The sequence below is a fragment of the Agelaius phoeniceus genome, chromosome 1, assembly GCF_051311805.1.
Source record: "Agelaius phoeniceus isolate bAgePho1 chromosome 1, bAgePho1.hap1, whole genome shotgun sequence".
Taxonomy (NCBI): Eukaryota; Metazoa; Chordata; class Aves; order Passeriformes; family Icteridae; genus Agelaius; species Agelaius phoeniceus.
In genome coordinates, this window is record NC_135265.1 from 28,178,958 (window position 1) to 28,200,141 (window position 21,184).

At 35.7% G+C, this 21,184-nt stretch overlaps 1 protein-coding gene across 1 annotated transcript in view; it reads right to left on the reverse strand.

The window, feature by feature from the left end:
• Window positions 1-21,184, reverse strand: part of THSD7A (thrombospondin type 1 domain containing 7A) — a 254,195-nt gene that overhangs the window by 58,071 nt on the left and 174,940 nt on the right. The window contains exons 9-11 of the mRNA XM_077175422.1: window positions 12,002-12,193; window positions 3,598-3,832; window positions 477-592 (exon numbers count right to left, since the gene is read on the reverse strand). Of these exons, the coding sequence (XP_077031537.1) occupies window positions 477-592; window positions 3,598-3,832; window positions 12,002-12,193 (543 nt within the window). The remainder of the gene's footprint in view (window positions 1-476; window positions 593-3,597; window positions 3,833-12,001; window positions 12,194-21,184) is intronic.

The window sequence follows — 21,184 nt, forward strand, 5'->3', positions numbered from 1 at the left end:
TTAGCTACCTTAGCTATACCTTAGCTATACCTATCTCCTTGTATATAAAGACTTGGGTTTTTTCTGATGGGCAAACAGCATAAACTTAGGTATTTCCAAACCCCCAAAATCTCATAATCTGACAATTAAAATGCTAACACTGTGTAAGTATTGATGTTAAGATGATAAGCTGGTGATAAGAGCTGTGTGTCCACCCTGTAACTAATCTCTTTATCTGTGTAAGATGCAATTGGGAGTTTGTGACATTAGGCAAAATGTGGGAAAAAAATCCAAACAGATGCATATAGAAAATGGATAGAAATAACTGGTTTTTTCAGCAAAAAATCTATGTCCTCCCTGCAGAAGCTATACCAGATATTACATGTCCTCCGTCAGAAAGAGATGTGTATAAGCATTCTGCCAAAAGTGATTGCAAGTAATTGACTCCCCATCTTTTACATTCTTAAAATTTATTAACATGCAATGGATAAAATTACCTTCTTGACAAGAAGAAGGACACGGTGTCCAGTCACTGAATGGAGTCACAATGCAGTCCTTCCTACAGGGAAGCAGACAAGGTCTCACAGTTTCGGGTCGGAGACTTTCAGGACATCTAGCAAAAAAATTACAAAGAAGCATTATCAAATAAACAATCACACTGCAATGAAGTAGTGAATTGTGTGAGATACTCAATGTTTGTAGGCACATGAGGACAGTGCTTGTTGTCCCAAATTCACCGTGATGGAGCACAGCTATAAAAACTAGTAGCAATTAAATACATGTGGTGAAAGCAAGCCAAATCTAGTGTATGCTGCATCTCAGGATTTAAATAATCATCATCCCTCACTCACCACACTAGACTTTGTATTTTCAGGGTAATTTTCAAGCTTTCACATAATTATGAAGAAAAACCATCCCATTATTTAGCCTAGTAAAATACATTTTCAGGTCTCATCACTTTATCATAAATATAAACTCTGGAAGGAGGCATATTTAAAGTAAATAACACTGCCAACCCAGGAACAAATAGGCATAAGCTGGCTGTGATTATGAGAGAAACCAGAAAAGGATTTAAAACTGCCAGATCAATGAGAGTGAGAAAGACTGTCAGTAAAGGCAGAAAACCTTACTTGTTTTAGGGAGAGTCTTGATCAGCATATAAAAAGGATTATTGGACTACCACATATGGGACTCATTACCCAGGTCATTTTCCCCATTCTGTGGGGATTCTGTCTTTTTTCATCAAAGAAAAACAACTCTCTATGCCACAATGCTTGTTTCAGAATGATACAATAACTCTCTCAGAAGTACTGAAAATATTTGAAATAATTTCAAAATTTCTATTGCTCCAAAAACATACAGATTGTGGACTGTCTGAAGAATATGTAAAGATGTAAGAAAAACATACATCCATGTTTGCGAGTTTATGGATCATTATAGAAAAACATTACTATGATTAGCTTTTCCTCTTTTCAGTCCAGGGCAACTGGGATCAGAGAGGTGAGAGAGGCAAGTCTAATGGTAAAATACCAGGAAAATCTAGTCTCCATGGTCAGCAGAGAGCTATGCCTGTGCAATGTGAGGAGGACAAAAGCTAATTTGCAGTTTTACAGGAACATACTCTTCAACAATAATACTTGCTTGTGCATGCTTTCCATCAGACATCTCTGCATTTTCCTGTCAATTCACATGTTGTTCTCAGTATGTGATCAATTACCATGAACGAGCACCAATTCCTTGGTGCCCTCTTAAAATGGGATCTCCACCCCTTCTTTTTTTTCCCCTCCCACCAATGTGAAAAAACATGAAATAACACAGCTATAGCAACACAAATCTCCATTGCCCCTCTGTAAGTTCTCTCTACAATTTTTAGTCAACTTGTGCCTCAGTTCTATGTGATTCATAAAATTAGATTCTATATGCAAGGGTGTGTTTAGATATGATGTGTGTTTATGATCAGATACACTTAAACAAAACCTCTGCTTCCAATCACATATATTGACAATGTTGTCAGAAATTTTCTTTAAGATTAAAACTAAAAAATGTTTCTGAAAAGCACTGAATGTTGGCTTGCTAATGGCTTTTCTTGCATTGGCTTTTCCCTTTAAAAACAGGAGAAATGATAAGCATACAAAACAGTCTGAAATACACACATTCACCATTTTATGGAGAGCTTCATCTTTCAGGAGTGCTAAACACTACAATTGCTCTTCAGATACTTAGGCAAGGCAATTAGTTCAATTAGAACACCATTTCTATGCTTTATATTGTTTGTATTTACTATATATGGCTTAAAGCAAAGTATTGATTTTTTTGCAGTCCTTACTCAAGGTCAAATTAAACAGAAAAGATACATGCTGGAGTCTGTAACTTGTGAGGCAGATAAGGCCAATAATATTGATTGTATCATACCACAGTAATCCTTTTTATTAAGGGGAGTTTAAAACAAGGTTCCTATTTACATTTTCATGTTAAATGTCTGGGTCTTTAAAAATGATTCAGGGATTTTGATGTGACAATTTGAAGGAACAACCAGGACCTTTTTTCACTTCACATGATTCATTTATGAAAGAATAAAAAAGTCCTCCTCCCAGAATTTAACATCAAATCAAAAGTAGAGGCATCTACAGTAGATTTTAAAAGGATGATAAATCATTAGAGGTTTGTGCTTTTTTTTTTTTCTGTAAATATACCAAACAAAAGATAATTCTATCATGACTAAATAGAACAGCAACTTAATACAGATACACAACAATTTAGATTACTGAATGTGCAGACATTACTCCCCACATTTCCATTTAAAGTAAATTAGGCATAAATCGACAGCTGAATAAAACAGCAAATGGCAGGCATCAAGCAAACATTTTGTGTGAAAATAGCTGCTTCATGAACTTTCTAAATGACCTCTGCTACCAGTTCTTAGAGTTTTGAATCTGTTCTAAGTGGGATATATAGACTGCAAATCCCTACAAAGATATTATCAAATGCATTTTACCAGCAGCTAATCTGTATTTAACCCTGGTAACACATTAAACTGTAAACCCAAATCACTGGGCCAAGGAAATAACTTTAAAAAAACACATAAGTGGGGAAAAAAAACCCCCAAATTTTGTCAAACTAATGTTCAAACTGATGCTTCAAATTAATGTCATGCCATTTTTCACTGTGCTGCAGCTCCTTGGTCAGGTCCTGAGAAGGGCTTTAGTGTATTTAGATTCATATCACTATTTTTGAATGGAACTGCACTAATCAATACAGCGTGCTGCTTGTTTGAAAGCAACACAAGGATCTTGGAAATGGTGCTGCTCTGCATTTCCCACACATACTCCAAGAATTTTATTGTGACTCAAGCTGATGGCGGTAAGGAGCCAACTGGATTTATTTAGCTCCCAGCAGAACCACCATCGTAAATACCATCCAATAAAATCCATACTGAGAAAGGTATTGTCTAGTCTTCCTCTTGTGCCAGTCTTGTATTTTTAGAAGATGAAATGTCCCCTCATGAGAACACACAGAAGAGGGTATTTTTGCCTTTGCAAGCGGTTTTTGGTGATAAAAATATAAAGCAGTAAAATCCAAACATTATTACAGCATGAAGACACTTTTAAAGATCTTTACTTTTTTGGGCCTACTTGTCCCACGTTGACTCTGACACAGATGACCTTTCTTGTCTGCATCCCCACGGAGCAGGTGGCCTCCCCGTTCCAGCTGGCAGAGGAGTTGAAAGCAGAGACAGAGGTGTCCTCTATGCACTGTCCCCACGGGCCAGTCTGCCAGTGGTACACCGTGCAGGAGTGCTCGTTACAGCTGCGCGTCTCCTGGAGGGCACTGCTGTTCGGGCACTGTACCCCTCCTGCAACAATGGAAGAGGGAAAAAGATCCTTCACTGGAAGGAGATACAATTTTTATTAAAAAAAAAACCACATACCACAAACCCACTTTGAAGTTTTCTTAGTTATATATTATCAGTTTGATTACATGAAAGAACTGCTGTTCCCTTTTCCTCCTCTTCATATGCCCAATATTGACTTTGACAAATTTTGGTCAACAAGCCACACAGAACAGACTGTTCATGGACAGTATGTAAGTCTGTACCAAAAGGATAACAAAATAACCATAACTTCTATAATACTAATGTGCTTGAAGGGATCTACAACCCTTTATTTCTAGGTTCTCTAGAAAAGGCTGCAAGAGAACACATAACGATGTATGAAGGCTGTAGACAGAAGAAATGGTCAATTATTCTAATCATACATGTGCAAAGACCACTGTTTATGTCTAATTCACAGATGAATTGAAAAGATCTTTGGAGCTCTTGTCCTAGCTCCCAGTGGATGTTTATCCATATTATGTAATCCAAAGAGGACGGCACAGCTGGCAAATTCCAGGTCCAGATTAAGATAACAAAGCCCATTGCAGGTTAAGATTAAAATGCAATCAAGTGTCAATGATTGTGAAGAAAAGCTCAGATGATGCTATCTTTGTTGTGTTTGGTCTCTTTGATAGTATGTTCAGTTCATTATATTCAAGCACTTCAAACCCACTTTGGCCTCCCAGTCCTCCAGGAGAAATGAAGAGGTCTTTCCTACCAGAGCTCATCACAGGCTATTCCATGTCCAGCCCTGTGAGCAGGTGTTGCATTGCACTAAGTAGTTTCTTTAGTTGTGGTTTTGCACTGGGTGATTTGAAATTTGCACTGAGTAGACCTTATATTGTATGAATTGTTATTCCCTTCTCTCATCACATGGTCTCATACAAGCAGACATCATGGCGCTAAATATCTGGTGTTACTAGAACCTAGGTTTGAGATTCTGGCCGAAAGGAACAATGGGACTCCTATCTCCAACTGATGGAAAGGCAGCAAAAAATCTAAGCAACATTTTAGCCTCTCAAAGACAAGAAAAGTAAGAGACACAATTGAAAGAGGAGCTTTGTATTAGTTAATGCTGATAATCCATATGACTTTTCTCTATAGTATATGCTCCCACCAAATGCATGTTATAGAGTACATTTATACCCCAGCACTGAACTTCAGGTTGACTGTCTGCTCTACAGATATGTGGGAGGGAGGGGGTTTTAAGCACCCGTCATCGAAATTAAACAAAAAAAGTATATGTAACCAAAGAAACAATGGATGCTTTAAATACTCCAATTCAAGAAAGTCAAGTTGCCAATATAAAAATACTTTATACCCCAAGCTGCTCTGCATGGTCTAGATCTGCAGCAAACATGAGAAAAGGCTCATTCTAATGAAAACACAAGATAAAATCATGATTCTCAATTTATTTCTCTAGGAATATTTTTAATTTCTGGCTTTTTCCTAAAAATATTGATTCAAATAAGCAACAGAAAACATCATATCAGTTGAAATTTCATGCCACAGACTAGCTAATATTAAATTTTGCAAAGTGGGATTAGAAAAACCTACAAATACATGAATTTAATTAAAGAATAACTTGAATTTTTTGGTACAAAATGGATGCAACTCAAGTCTATCAGAATTGCTTAAAATATATTTAAAAGATAGATTTAAAATAGATTTAAAATATTGAAAATATGTTTAAAATATTGAATGCCACAGGCACCAGTTCTTAAGACATTTGAGAATAGAGTAACAACTTAGGTTCAGTTTCAGCAGCTATGCAAGAATATATATCCAGGGGAAAAAAAGAGATTGACAGGGACTTGTAAATGAAAAACATTGGGGCATGAATGTCTGCAGCTCAGTGGGAATCCAGTTCTGTTCAGATTAAACCAGGAGTTAAAAAACATGCAAAGACTGAACAAAATGTGGAAATAATACTACTAAAATAAAAATCAATGTGCCATTCTGTCCAGGAAAACAGCATTCTCTTGTGCTTCCTCCAATTTAACTAGGTACAGAAAATGCAGAAGGGGTTGGAAAACTGGCAGTTAGAGATGCCCTTTACAACATCTGTGTAAGGGTAACAACTTTATGAGCATATCCCCAGTAGAGGACAGGTTTTACAGGAATGTAAAAGTTAATGAGTATCACAGAAAAAAAAAATTGAATAGACATTTGAATTCATCAGAATATAGGAAAAAGGGACAAACAATAATAAACACATCCTTTAATAATAAATGATCAGATTACAGCAAATAACTTCTTGGCAGTACTAAAAATAATAATTTCAAGGATACAAAAACCAATTGGGGCTGAAGCATTTAGTTTTGGGTTTGGATTTTTAAGCAAAGTAGGCTTGGAAGGGAAAAACTAGCTTTGCAGGACTTGCATATTGCTCATAAAATAGCTGACAGAATTGTCATACACTTAGATTGCTTTTCTGCCTGGTTTGGAGCTGCTAAAGGGGTAAGACACCCTGCTCTAGGATATTCAATAATTGGATTTTAAAATTTTTTTTGGTGACATTGATTCAATAACTTTGAACTTTCAAAACGTTAAACATTTTTTAAAGCATTTAGAATAATTTTAATTAATCACTTTGATATAATTCGTTTTTGCAAAGGCATATAGTTTTATAACTGCATTTCAAAACAGCTGGAATAATCTTAAAGTTTGAGAAAACAGATGTGACTGAAGTGCCTCTTGTATTCCAGTGAGTGAAATGGGTGTTAGTCATTTCTTTGCTGTAGGCAGGAGGTAGGCATTTCTCAAGGCAGCTGCACTTCCTGAAGACAGACTTTTAGAGAAGTCATATGGATTATCAGCATTAACTAATAAAAAAGAACCAAGACTGTTCCTGCTCTGCAAACATTGATGCTTCCTCCCCTGGTTTGTATCAGTTTCATGAACCAAGCAGACCTGTCCGAAATACACAACAGGTCAGGATGCAGAGTGGGCTAATGGTAAATGTGAGCTCTGTCCTCAAGACTTTTCCAGGATAGAGTATGAACCCCTGACCCTCACTACAGTCAGCAATCTGAGCTGATGGGCTCCTGAGCAAAAGAACAGTAACATACCCTGCCCTGGCTCACCTTTCTCACACAAGTGTCAGGTCACTTAGTAAGTCTTGCCTGAAAATTCAGGTTGCACAGTTCCAAAACTAAGTGGGGTTTTTTATTCCTGTTTCATGAAAAACCTCATGTTCTCCAAAATTTATTCTTTTGTGAATGAGCAATTTGCTGCTGAAATAAATACTCAATTCTGTGCTTTCAGATTTAATTACCAAGCACTGTTATTTCAAGCCAGGAAAAAACAAAAATTAAAAACAAACTCAATAAATGTAGGAAGAGTAAATACATTAAAAACCCCTAAGCATAACATCTTGTTTGCAACTATGAAGTCAAACTGTATTGGAATTTAACAGGAATAAAGCATATAAACAATAATCTGCCAAATATTGATAAGAAACTCCTTTGATCCAGCTATTTCTTACATATTCAATAAATCAGTCTTGCAGATAGACGAGAAGAGCTGTTGGTCCCTGTCAAACAGAATATCTAATGAGATGGACAACTGATATTCTATACTATCTAACTGTGATGTTTAGTGCTCTGTGCTACATGGTCATGCCAAATAGTCCTTCTGGCATTACATTTTGCTGATCTATGAGCATGTAACACCCATAGCAAAGCACTGCTGCGCATATGCATCCCTGCCCTAAGAGAATAATAATAAAAAAAATTTCCCTTCTCTCTCATTTTAATAAATTAAGCTTTTAAGTTGCCTTATTTTCCTCTTTGCATTATTTTCCTCTTTTGCATTTTTGGTTTTTTGGTTTTGGTTTGGGGTGTTAAATATTTCCTTTTCCAAAATTGGTTTTACTGATAAAACTTAGGATGTACCTACAACATAACTGTTATTCTGTATTACACCAATTTTCCAGTCTATGGCAGTGTATAATCAAAACAGAATCAATCTACATATTTATTACTTACTGAAAGACTAAGATTAATTCAGTACTTTTGAGTCTCAGGTCCAACAGTAATGTGAAACTGTCTTAGTGCACACTACTCATTATATAAGATTTATTGCAAGCAGGGAGTAAAACGAAGAACGGAAATATTAAACAGAGTATACACCAAAAGTAGACACACCCTACATTCAAGAGATAGGCTGAGCTGTATACAATACCTTACTGGATTTATGCAGAACAACTGTATGATGTATCAGGCAACATTGCTATGTCCTTTGCTGTCATTTTTTATTTTGAGACAGTGACTTTTCTGAGTTTCTTACTGTACCATGAAGATATATTTGACAGTGACACAAATGAGCTAACACTATAGGCAGTCTCACAGACAGGCAAATTTATAAATCACTTTGCCTTTCAAACCTTGGAGCTGAGGACAATGATCTCAGAAAAAAATATCAAAGAATTGTTATTGTGACACTCATTTTCACATGGAGTCATCTCACATAGCACAGTAAGTCTTTATCTTGTGAAGAGACTCCTTTCTTTCCACTGAATGCAAGTAAATAAGCCCATCCCAGATGTGCATGACCACACTGTGCTTGAGGCTCTGCAGCACGTGGTTTGAGCACATGGAAAGGTCTTGTTTGGAATGAGAAAATGATGATGAGAGGGTGTACAACTGAGGTCAGCTCCTGGCCCAAGCAGAAATCAGTGTGGTGTTGGAGGGGCAGTTGGTATCCCAGAGCTCATTAGAAAACTTTGTCACTGTTGTAATTTACATATGGCTTGTATTTGTTGCATTTTACATAGAGCTTATAGTTTTTCTGTGAACCTACTCTTCACACCGAGGAATTATTATAATACTACTGAATTATTCCTATTCTAAATCATATAAAAAATTGATTAGACTGTGGTTGTTTCCTGGTGGTCAGTCAGCTAAACTTGATGATTTCTTCAAACCAGTTCAGCAGCAGAGATAGATTGGTACTAAGAGGAAAAAAATTTTCTTAGGTGTGAAATGACATAGCTCTATTACAGACAGTTATATGCCAATATTAACAAGAAAAGTGGTAGAATATAGTATTTTTCATTTCAAAGAGGAGAGAAACTGAACAATCACAGACAATACTTGATAAAAAGCCATCTGAGAGCCAGATAAAAAACCTATTTCCCATGTATCTATAGAGCCTCAAAAATTTCAGGGGTTGTTCATTTTTAAGTACCCAAATGAATGAGGATTGCAGTATTCATTGTGTATGCAATGCCTGCAATGCTTTGATCTTTCTAGGCTTGTGCACTGAATGACTAGCAGGAGGATGTGTGTGATCAAGGACTCACACCTGGATTCCTTATGTCATTTTAGAATACAAATTTAGCCTTATTCATGGATTTGCAGCAGTCTTGCTTATTTTTTCTTTAATTAATATCCAGCCCTGATATATAATAGGAATACTATATATTTATTCACAATATATTTGTCCTATTGTGTTTTGAGTAAAAAACTCAAGGCAACAGGATACAAAAATTACTATGGAATAGCTTACCTAGCCTGGTTTGTCTCTCATACCAACAGCTCAAGAAAAGGTTCAGAAATCCAAAAGAAAACTTGTGTGACTGTTCACCTGAACAGAACTGATAGCTCTTTCCAGAACTCAGCTTTAAAGTGTAGATGGAATTATTGGTCTTACATTTATGAGACTTGGAATTTTTAGTTTTACATGATGCTTGCAGAGCTCCCATCTACAGTTCTGGGCATTTTTTCTAAGTTCTCAATGGAACTGAGAACTGCATGTTTTCCAAAAAAGGCTCAATGTGAAGCTTCCTTTTATATCAGTGGAATACAGATATTCAAACACATGAATATATTCTGTGCTCCTAGAACAAGAAATGACCTCCCAGCACCCAGCATTTTATGTTTTGGGAGCACAGCTGATCTCAGTCATGAGATTCTGGAGGTGAAAAGTCATTTAGTTATTTGTCACGTAACAAATGACCACGAGGCATAACAGGAGTATGAGGAGAAAGATGAAAATAACTCTCATTCCACTGAAGCATAAAAAAAAGTTAAACTGATAAATGTTTTAATACAATACAAGAAAAAGTGAAAAGTACTTTCCAGCTAAAATTGTAAAAATACCCTAAACCTTGGAAGGTTCTTTCATTTATGTATATACTTTCATTCTCTGAGTTTGTATGGAGTGCAAAGGAGCACTATATTGAAGAGATCTGATGAGATGTGAGTGCACTCCTGGGTAAGCTGGGCAGACCTAGCAGCTTGCATCCTTAAAAAGAGCACAGAATAACTTCATCTGAAACAGTGGGAAAGAAGGCAGGGTTTGAGCAAAGCTGAAGCACTACAGCACCCAGGTAATCAGTTACCTTTCTCAGCCTTATTTTAGGGATTTCTTCACTACAGCCTCTGTGGTTTGAGAACTGTCAGTCTTTGTGATCACTGTGCAGATTCTGATCACTGCACAACAAATATTAATAAAATTCACATATCCAAAATCCAGATAATGCCGAACAGCTTTGCTGCATCTGCAGCCTTGTAAATTAACCTAGGTTGCGTTAAGTATGAAAGTCCGAATCAGGAACTTTTAAGACTAAGCATAAGAAAGTGGAATAATTTTTTCAGTAATTTAGATTTTGACTTCTATGGCATGCTTGTCAGGATTTAAATTTCTATCTCCAGGAAACTTACAAAAGTATATAGAAAATCTATTGTCTTGACCTACATGGACAAGCAAGAAGCACATGAATATATGTTTATTTGAATTATATGGCTTTGTGTTTCCCCCAAAATGAGTCTGACACACTGTATAAAAAAAGGGAAACTGCAAACCGATTTTTTTATCATTTTAAAAGTGTTTCTACTTTGTTACATTAGATCCATCTAAGTAATTTATTATTTGCATAACCTACTAAAATAGAGTACAGTTCTGATTGCCACTTACCTTTCTAGCAAAGATTCTTTTCAGAGAAAAGGCTGAAAGTGCTCTATGTTTTTTTTACAATCACCCAAATTCTGCCAGATACAGAGTACACTTATAGCAATGTTAGCTGTGTCTGCAAACAGCAAAGTGTACTCCATTTCATTGCTTCCCTATCTTGCAGTTTTCATTTCTCAGCTAAATTTGATCTTAAGATAAAGTAATAAAATGGTCAATAGTTTAAAAGAAGGACTAACACATGCATGTAATCCTTTTATATTGAGGCATTTAACTTTTCTGTCAGTAATAAATGTGAGTAAACATCTTCCAAGAACTCTTTGGTGGCTATGTCTCCTGGCTCCTGGTGTTGCATGAGGCATTGGCACACTTGACATGGCCATTTTTGAACCATGTTATATACAGAATACATTTCCTCTAAACCCACCCACCCCTCCAAGTACTTAAAACAAAAACAAAAAGAGCTGTAGGAACCATGGAAAATCATCAAAGAATATCCATGAACCTGTATCTAAAACCTTTTTTCTCTTCTCCTTTATATTCTAGCTATGTCTTCTCTTTGCATATGCTGCAGACACTGCACAAGGATCACTTGAACAAATGGAAACAATTCAAGAGTGAAGACTTGCAGGGCAAAACCCAAAGTTTTGCTATGAATAACAATGTTAGTGGGATAACATAAGTTACTAATTAGAGAAAAGAAACTACAAAACCCTTTTGCTAACATTTGAACCATTAAAATCCTCATCTTTTCAGCATTCAGGATACTTATATCCTTCCAAATTGGACAACATTTGAAGCATTAAAATTCTCATCTTTTCAGCATTCAGGATACTTATATCTTTCCAAATTGGACAACATTTGAAGCATTAAAATTCTCATCTTTTCAGCATTCAGGATACTTATATCTTCCCAAATTGGACATAAATTAGCGTTGTTAATCTGTATTGGATGAAAAGTTTGTCTTGTTTAATGTTAATGAAAAAAAGAAATCGTATATCTGAAATAGAAACAGTAATATTAGGCACACTAAAAAAATATCGTAACTGAAATGAGAAAATAAATCCTATTTAAAAGAGCTTTAGGTACCAGGAGCAAATGTAGGATAACCATTCAAACAATTTTGCTGTATTTAAAATGTCACCTAACAATTTGTTTCTGTTGATCAAGAAATTACTTTGACATTACAGAGGCAGTGGAGGATTGGCAATCCGAGAGGAGAGGGCGAGCCCTTACCTTCCCCGGCGTAGGCCAGGACGGAGCGGGCGCGCAGCTGCTTCCCTTCTGTGGTTTTTCCGGAGCAGGTGTGCGAGCAGGAGGACCAGGCAGACCACGCGCTGAGCACGCAGTCCTTGGGGCACGGCGCTTCGCACACCACCGGGATCGGGTAGATGGCATCTCTGCACAGCTGCCTGTCAACCTCTTCTCCTGGGGGGAAAAAAAAAAAAAAAGGCCGTAGCAGTCTATCATTTGCTAAATTAACTTAAAATGAGCAATCTAGTCCAGATGGGCGCACAAATAAATTAGATTCTGTCCTTGTGTATAAACAAGGTAAATAGATTTTTTTATTGCTTGTCTCCTCTGCCTCGATTCTAGAAGAGCATACTTAAACCTAAGTTGATTCGATAGTCTCATTAAGGGAATGCCAGCCTAGTGGTCTTTAGGTTTTTGCTTTGTAATACATACTTGCTCCCACACAAAATCCAAATGTAACAGAGTATATAACAACCCTATGGAAAACTGTGTACATAGAGATACATGTATAGAAATGACCCAGTTTTCATCCAGATTTGTGGGAAAAGGGGGAAAAACATCCTAACTTTGCCAGTTTATAATCCACAATCAATCCTCTGAATTGCAGCTATCCATCAAAACATGCAGTAAATTACAGTCAGAGTGTTGCTTGGTTAGAAAGATCTTCATTTGTTAGCAAATCAGCAACACATCACACTTTGTGTCATGGAGGTATAACAAGATCTATGCATTTGTATTCTGTAGGTAAACATTTCATTATAATAACAAGATCCAGGCTGGTGTGAATTGCTTAATGAAATATTAGCTAGTATTTAAGTAGCAGGGTTGCATTTGTTTTCAATCAGATAATCGTGGGACCACTGTGTCTGAGATCTGTGCAAACAGCACCTTAATCACAATATGGATAGTTTTGTGAGGTGACATGATTTCTTGATCAAATAAGTTAATATTTATTAAGGGGGAAAGAATGAATGAACACATATTCTGATATCAGTAAGTATCATGATAAATCTTCATGTAGGAGCAAATGATGGAAAAAATGAAAGAGAGAAAGATTCAGGTCCAGTTTTTAGAATTCCAGCCTTGTTAGCAGAACATAATGCCTGCTATGAGGAACTGAAAATGTTGCATCTAAGAGCACACTGGACTTCTGAGGCCTTGATAACCACATACAATTAAGGCATGAAAGAGCCAGCTCATTTGTAAACATAAAACTTTTTTTTAAATTATTTTCTAAAAAGGATAACACTTCAAAGCATCTCAATGCCTTTTGTGCTATATGATCTTTGTTGTACTCGGGTAAAAAACCTTCTGTTAGGATTCATCTATTGAGGCACTCTTGAATTTTACATGATCCTGACAGGACAAAACACAAGTTGTCTTCATTATGCACTTTCTAAGACCCATCATGTCAACCCCTTTGTTTTAATAGCCAGTGTCAACAAAATAATGTCTTATCAATAATTGCAAATGAATGTAAGTCTTCAATGCAACAAAATATTTGTTAGATATATTGATCAAATACCCTCTAATTGAATCATAAAGGCATCAGTTACTGTTAGTAACTACCACAATGGATTCGGAAAGCTAATTCAGTAAGACCTGAGCACATTATAAATGAAGCCAGAAATGTAAAAGCTCTGCTTTACTGAGTCTCAAATTAGACTTTATTGCTCAATAGACATATAATAATGAATTTATTCAAATACTAATCAAAACAGAAATACATAAACTACATTTTTTGTCATTCGAAGTTTACAGTCTTTTAAATAAGAATCTTAAACTGAGTTCTTGAAACCAGGAGGTGTTTTAGTACTAAATCAGATCATGAAACCCAGAAGTGTTAACCAAATTCTTTGTGAAAGAGTTAAAGATGAAGGCCATCCATTCAATATTAGATCCTTTTGAACAGTGCCAAATATTTTAGTCATACAGAACATTTAGGCACAACAGAAGTACAAACATCAATCTACCCGGGTTCTGAAAACCCAGGAAAATCCTGCAGCTCATGTTTTTAAAATAGTGTAAAGTAGTCATAGTCATTTGAATTATAAAGACCTTTGAGATCAAGTCAGCCTCAACAGCTATATTTTCCCATATTAAAATACAAATTTGAGCCCTGCCAAAGGCTTCATGGTTCTCCCATGCCAAGCTCTGCTTCCCTCACTGGACTCAGTCTTTGCATCAACTGTTCCCTCTGTTATATTGCAGGTCATCACACGCTGACACCAGTGCAGGAGGGATTCCTTTCTGCTTCATCAGAAGGGCATTTGTTTGGGCTCAAGGACAAGAGATAGAGAGGACGACTAAGGTTCTTTTTCAGACAGGAAGAAAAAGCTAGAAAAGAGGTGAAACCTACTCTCAAATTTTTCCATTGCTGGATAAGACTCAATAAGGTAAACTGCTAGGGCACGTGCACACTTTGCAAGAAATGCTACTATTACAATAGTGTGTCACAGTATTAACAAACAACACTATACTGAACTTATTTATCACTTATTGGCTTTATTTTTTTTTAATTTAAACTCAAGCTTAATTTGGTGCTACAGTGAAGATTCTTTTTGACTTAGTTTCAGTCCGAGTTTATATCTCAAATGAAACCAAGCCTTCACTCTCTTCCAAAATCAAAAGCCCTATTTTTTCTTTGCTTTTACAGAGAAAACATTCTAGAGATATCTATCTTACATATTGGTATTTCGTTTTTGTCATGTGTCCAATTCTTATCTGATGAATTCAATACCATAGAAATGTAGTTGGAAGAAATGTTTTATAATGGGTACTTCTTATCTTCAGGGAAATATTTTATTTATACTAAATTGTTTCTGACATTTCACTAATGATTTTATGAACAACTTGACCTTTTTTGCCTTCCTCTTTAAAGGGTGTAGTGTAGTCAACCACCAGGAACCACTCAACCTGGGAACAGGTTGGGAACAATGCCAGTGTAAAGACTACTTAGAAAAAGTCCCATTTGAAAATGTTTGCCATTGAGTGTTGAAGCAAATCCAGAGAAGGGCCATGAGGGTGAGCAGAGGACTGGAATATGTCTCCCATGAGGAATGGCTGAGAAAATTGTTCAGCCTGGAGAAGAGAATCCAATGAGACATTACAGCAGCCTTCTAGTGCCTGAAAAAGGCTGACAAAAAGATGAAAAAGGGATTTTTGAAAACGGATGTAATGATAGACAAGGGGGAAAAGCTTTAAACTAAAAGAGAGAAGATTAAAGAAAACATTTTTTACTGCAAAGGAGAAGAGGCACTGTATAAGTTGTCTGTAGACATGATGGATGCTCCATCCCAGGTTAGAGGGAGCCGTGAACAACCTCTTTTAGTGGAAGGTGGTTGGAAATAGATGACCTTTAAGGTCCCTTCTAACCCAAACCATTCAATGATTCTATGTTTTATTTTAACATTATGGGTATAAATTTATGTTGCATAAGTATTGAAGACAGAACTCCAAAAAAAAATTACTGAAAGGCGTGTGCCCTGGGTTACTTATACTCTAAACAGAATGACAAAAAAGTAAAAAGCACAGACATGAAAACAGAATATGACATTTCTGTCAAGAGAAATCTTCACCACTTATCAGTTGACTTGTTCATTAAAATCCAGCATCAGAATCTAGCAATATTCCATATTTGCAAACAATGCTTATGTTGTTGAATTATATTTCTCTCTTAGGCAAGAGACACAATTTGGACTAAAATCTCTAAATAGCATTTAAGGAAATGACAGCACATAAAAATGGCAGGAGGCAAAAGAGGTTTTTTTTTCCAAAAATGTAAAATGTCAAAAGTTGTTTAAACTTTTCTGGGATATTTTTTTTTTACAGATTTACATCAGTGAGGAGTGCTGATGAGATAGTCTTTTGAATACCTATCTCTTTAACAAATAATTATGCTGGATCCATCTGAACAATCAGCAAAGCAAGTCACTACATTAAGACCTCCTTTCAGCCAACTTCTTGGCTCAAAGACTTACTGATATATATGCCCATGTGAGAACCACTACTGAACTACAAAACTATTTAGTTGTTTTAAGACAAACAAACAAAAACAACCAAAAAACACCACGCTAACAAAAAAAAAAAATCCCAAACTACAGAATAGGCAAATTTTTACAGATCAGAGAGGTAGCTTGTGAATAGCACTCAGGAGAAACTGATTAATAAATATCAGTATTCATATCACCATTCTTGTTTTATTACATTCACAAAGCAAGTATTGTATGTGAAAATTTAGTCTGGATGCTAAAGGTTGAGCCAGACCACGTTGTGTGGTTAATGCAGTTGAATCATGTCAGCCCTTTGTGTTTTTGTCTGCTCATCTGTAAAATGTATCTGATATTTAAGTTTCTTGTAAAATGCTTTAAGTTCCAATGGGAAGCATTCCTAGAGCTGGAATCACTAGAGAGACATGGTAAAGAAACCCTCTTGCTTATTGTGCATCTTTTAACATGGTGCATGCTTCAGTGCACAGTAAAAAATTGCTGTCAAATTCTGACCTGTAGTAAATGGGAAGGCAAGGGCTTAACAGAGAGAAAAATGTTTTTTAAGCCTTAAAATGAACAGTAAAATCACTGCAAGATTCAATGAGGCATAGAGAACAACTTTAAAAAAATCAGCATTAAATAAAGTTGCTGCTGGAGCCCTATGTAATAAGTCAGTGAGCCTGGTCTCAATTCTAAACAAGTAAAGCAGCTATTGTTTCTGAAAGAGTGACCTAAAGCCTGATACAAACTAAGTAAATTTTGACAATAAAATAAAAATAAGTGCAATTAAATCAAGAGACTGTTTTGAACTTTAGTAGCTAACATTATTTTTAACATGCCGGTGTAATCAGTGAAGGACAGGAATATCACACATTGGTAAAGCAAATTTTACAGTTGTATTTCAAAGTTCATAAAAGAAGTAATGACAGTAACTGAGCCCAAATGCTAAAACTGAACTGCAGCCTTCATATTATTTATTGCTTGTTTCAATGTGTTCAAATTTAGTATTATATCTTCAACTTGAAGGAAAAAAGTCTCTGTTATCAGTATCTTGTACATGATGTGTCATCCATTGGAAAACTGCTGGGCAGCTGCAATATTTGGAAAAGCAACCCAGAGCTCAACATTTAATGTGATTGTGGGTGAAGGAGGCCTTGTCATTATCAAACTGCCTTCAGTAATGCCTCTAAGCATGGAGGCTGCAGGAGAAAAATGCAGTATTACTTCACACAATAGAAAAATCTGTGAGCTGTGTTGTTTGCCACTGACTGTTTCCTTCCTTTCCTGTGCAGAAAAATAATCAACAGGAAAGTATTGAACTGCCTCTAGTATAAGTTGTAAAGGCTGAAATAGCTGAGAATGTTCTTTATCTTGAACTCCTGTGCAGTTTCCCATATGCATTCCTTTCACATGAGGGCCTATACCTGTCCTTGCACTGACCCCCTTGTCAACCTCAAAATCTGTCAGACTGGCTGAGAAGCCAGAAATCCTGTGTGGACTCTGTCCCCCAAGAACAAAATATGCCTATATATATTCAAAACTTACTAAAACCAGATCTGTTCTCTGCGCTCAGTCTTGTTTTCACTTGGAACTAACTTTTACCACAGCCACAGTTAGTAAACCATATCCTTCTCTACTAAAAAGTCATCAGTCCATAATCCACCTGTCCCAAAGTTACAGGAATGTTATGACTACACTGTAAGAGTAGAGAAGCAGTGTTAATGAGTTTAACTGTAATGACTTTAAAGACAATTTTTAAAAATTTTAAATCATTAAGTAGGAAAATGTACAAATTTATCCAAATGTGAAATTCTATACTAGATTTTCTTTAGTAATAACCTGGTCAACTCATTGGATGATGAGTCTAATGCAAAATGGAAATTCTTCACATTACAGAAAAGCTATCTAACTTATCAAAACCTCATACATCTTCACATGCCAGGACACCCTATATCTGCAAATGAGCAGACAGTAATCATTCACCAGGATAAACTGAAACTATTGTTTTAATTTCTAATCATTCTGAGTTTCTTTCAAATCATTAATTGCTCACCAAACTTCACCAAAACAGGAAAAATCATGCCTGCCTAGCATGAATGGTGACAGCAAATTGTGTTTTCCTTCCAAACCTAGAAGATCCACAAGTAGTGTGATGTTTTCCTTTTTAAATGTTTAGAAAAGGACCCAGGATTGATTTTTTTTTCTTTTTTTTCTGGCAATTCTGTTTTGTTGTTTGTTTTTCCTTATACAGGAGGAATTCTCTGAGGAACACTGTCTTAGAGCACATGTCTCTAATTTAAATGTATACACAGCTTCAAAAAGCTGACCCAGATTTTTCTGGAGGGAGAATTTAGAAGTTAATTTCTGAAAACCTAATCAAATAGAAAGAAGAAATGATGATATTTACATGAAATTCATCATTTACCATCTTGTTTAGCTCAACAATCTTAAGAGTATTTGGAAGAAAAAAAACCAGCACTTGCAGCAGTATCTGACTGACAGAACAAGTTTTGCCCTTCAGTCAGTTCAATACTAGCAAATAGCACATATTTTGATAGACCATGGGAAACTTTAAAAGTTTTACTAATCCCACTATCCTTCATATCATGTTGATGGTATTTATTCATATCTGCTCAAAAAAATCCCTTTAATGTCAGTAAAATGGCAGTGTCTTTCAAAATAGCAACAAGTCTATTACCTTAGCAATTATTTTCCATTACAGTTCTTGAATCAGCTGTTAAAAAATATTGATAAATTTTCAACATTTGGAACAATTTTTAACCTCTCTAATTATCAAACTGTAACATAAACTACAGATTATGACCTCAATAGATCCTACTATGTTGACTCCTAAGTTTTTCAACTAACTAAATGTGAAAAGATTGTTTATCTTTCCCTTGTATTATTATTATTATCAAGTGAAGCTTTTATATTCCTGTCTAATGCTTAGGTGCCTAGCTGGTAGCTCCAAGTGTTAAATCAGTTGCTAATTCCCTAATCACATGCCTTTCTCTCAATCGCTCTTGCTAAGTAGCATTTGCATTTAATTAAGTACATCTTAATTAGTTGATGGTTAATATTCTTGAAGTAATTTTCTTCTAAGAAGCCTAAGTAGAAACAGCACTGATTTCAATGAAGACAAATACACTGGTTACTCACATCTGTTCATTATGCAAAAATGACAGAAAGTTGGTCCAATTGTTTAATGATATGTAAACATTGCAGGATTGTAAACTCTTTGATTTGATGGTTTGTGTGTGCAAATTTACTGTGGTTTTGCTTTCAGTGTAGTATCATGCACTCCATTCCTCACTGAAAGAAAAATGGTAAACATGATACTTCTGCCACTTACTCAAAAAACCCATTGTGAATCTCATAAACATGTATGTTTCTATTTTTTTTTTTAAACAAGAAAATTGAGAGTACAAGCATAGGTATTATCATCTTTACATTTTTACCCTTTCTGCACAGATAAACCAGAGACTTATAAAAAGGCCACTGGCTGCTGTCCTTTGCCTATGTAAATACTGGAAGATATATATATACCTTTTAAAATAAAACAATAAATTTTAAAATATGATTTTGACTTTTTTAAAGCAAACATTTGCAATGACAAATGACTATCAATGACAAGAAGTAATAGTAAACAAAATTAAAATAGCTGGAGCTTAGAAACCCACCATATCCAGTGTTTTTACAATCAAAGATAACAGCATGTTAACACGCTCAAGGAAAAAATAATGATCTTTTTATTATTTTCTATTCCTTAATGAGATGAAACACCACATTTTACAAGCAATAACTTCTTGTTAATGGCTATATGCAAATTTCTTCTTTATTCACCTTATGGGAAAAATAATTCTGATGAGTGGGATGACACTGGCTTCAGGAACTCCCACATTCATGCAGAAATATAATTTGAAAAATAGTACCTGAACACTTCAGCTCCTTCTCTGTAACCAAACAGTAAATGAGCTCAGTTACAGCTTACAGGATAGCATGTGTTTGCTAACCTTTCCCACAACACAGCATATCACCAACTGTGTAGACAAAAGGCAGAAGCAGGTAACACTCTGCAAGTGGTTTATAGGAGAGCTGAGCAGTGTGAAAGCCATTCTGCTCCAGAGGTAAGACAGTGCTGGTTACAAGGTTTCCTCTCTGTCCTTAAATTCATCCAAATTTTCAATCACGCAAATTTCAAGAAAAGTGAGTCGCTGATAAAAAAATCCAGGTCAGTATTCCTTAATACATCAGGTAAATAATACATTAATACATCCTGCACCATATACAAAACAGTCACAGGAAAAACCAAAACCAAAATAACACCCCATACCTTGAAATAATGGTAATGATAAAGGGAAAACTCTGACACAAAAATTAAGAACATATATTTAAGATGGATATTTCCTGCTATAATTGCTTCAGATGGAAAACATCTTTGCATATTCCTTGGCAGTAACTTAAAAATAATGGTTAAACATAACGAACTAACACCTTCAGATACAATATTAATGTTTCCTGTAATCCCATTTTCATGTCTGGTAATGACAGAACATATGTACCTTCATTTATATTAGAGTCATCTATCAGGATTACAGTCATGTAGACAGAGTCTAAATTTGCCAGACACAAATAAAACCAGGGAAAGAAATAGCACTTCTTTACCCAAATAATATATTTTTATTTAAAATGCAGTGACATTTGGCCAGATCAAACAGCAGTATGAAAAAATAATATCCCATAACTATGCTAAAATAGAAATATACAGAAAACTGAGGAAGAAAACCCCAAGAAACCAAAATCAAAACCAACGGAACACTATGCACTTTTTTCCATGAAAGGGGAAACTTATTTGGGCTTGACTTCTTTACTCAATGAGAGTGAGAAAAGTGAAAAATAACTGTTCTCTTTTTGCCATCTTAAGATTTGTGGTAGTCACTTTGAAACTCCACCTCATATTCCTTTATGCCCTTTCTAAATTTTCACTATATTTTGCTAGATTTATTCAGGTTGAAAACCTGAGTTTGCTCAGAAAGTATCGAAAAAGATGTTTCCAATTCTCTCTCTATTTCTAAGTGGTGGGGGTGATGGCAGCCACAGTATCAGCTCCCCCAGGCATACAGCAATCACTTGGCTACCAGCGAGGGTCTCAGTTAAAAAAAAATTGAAAAAAAAC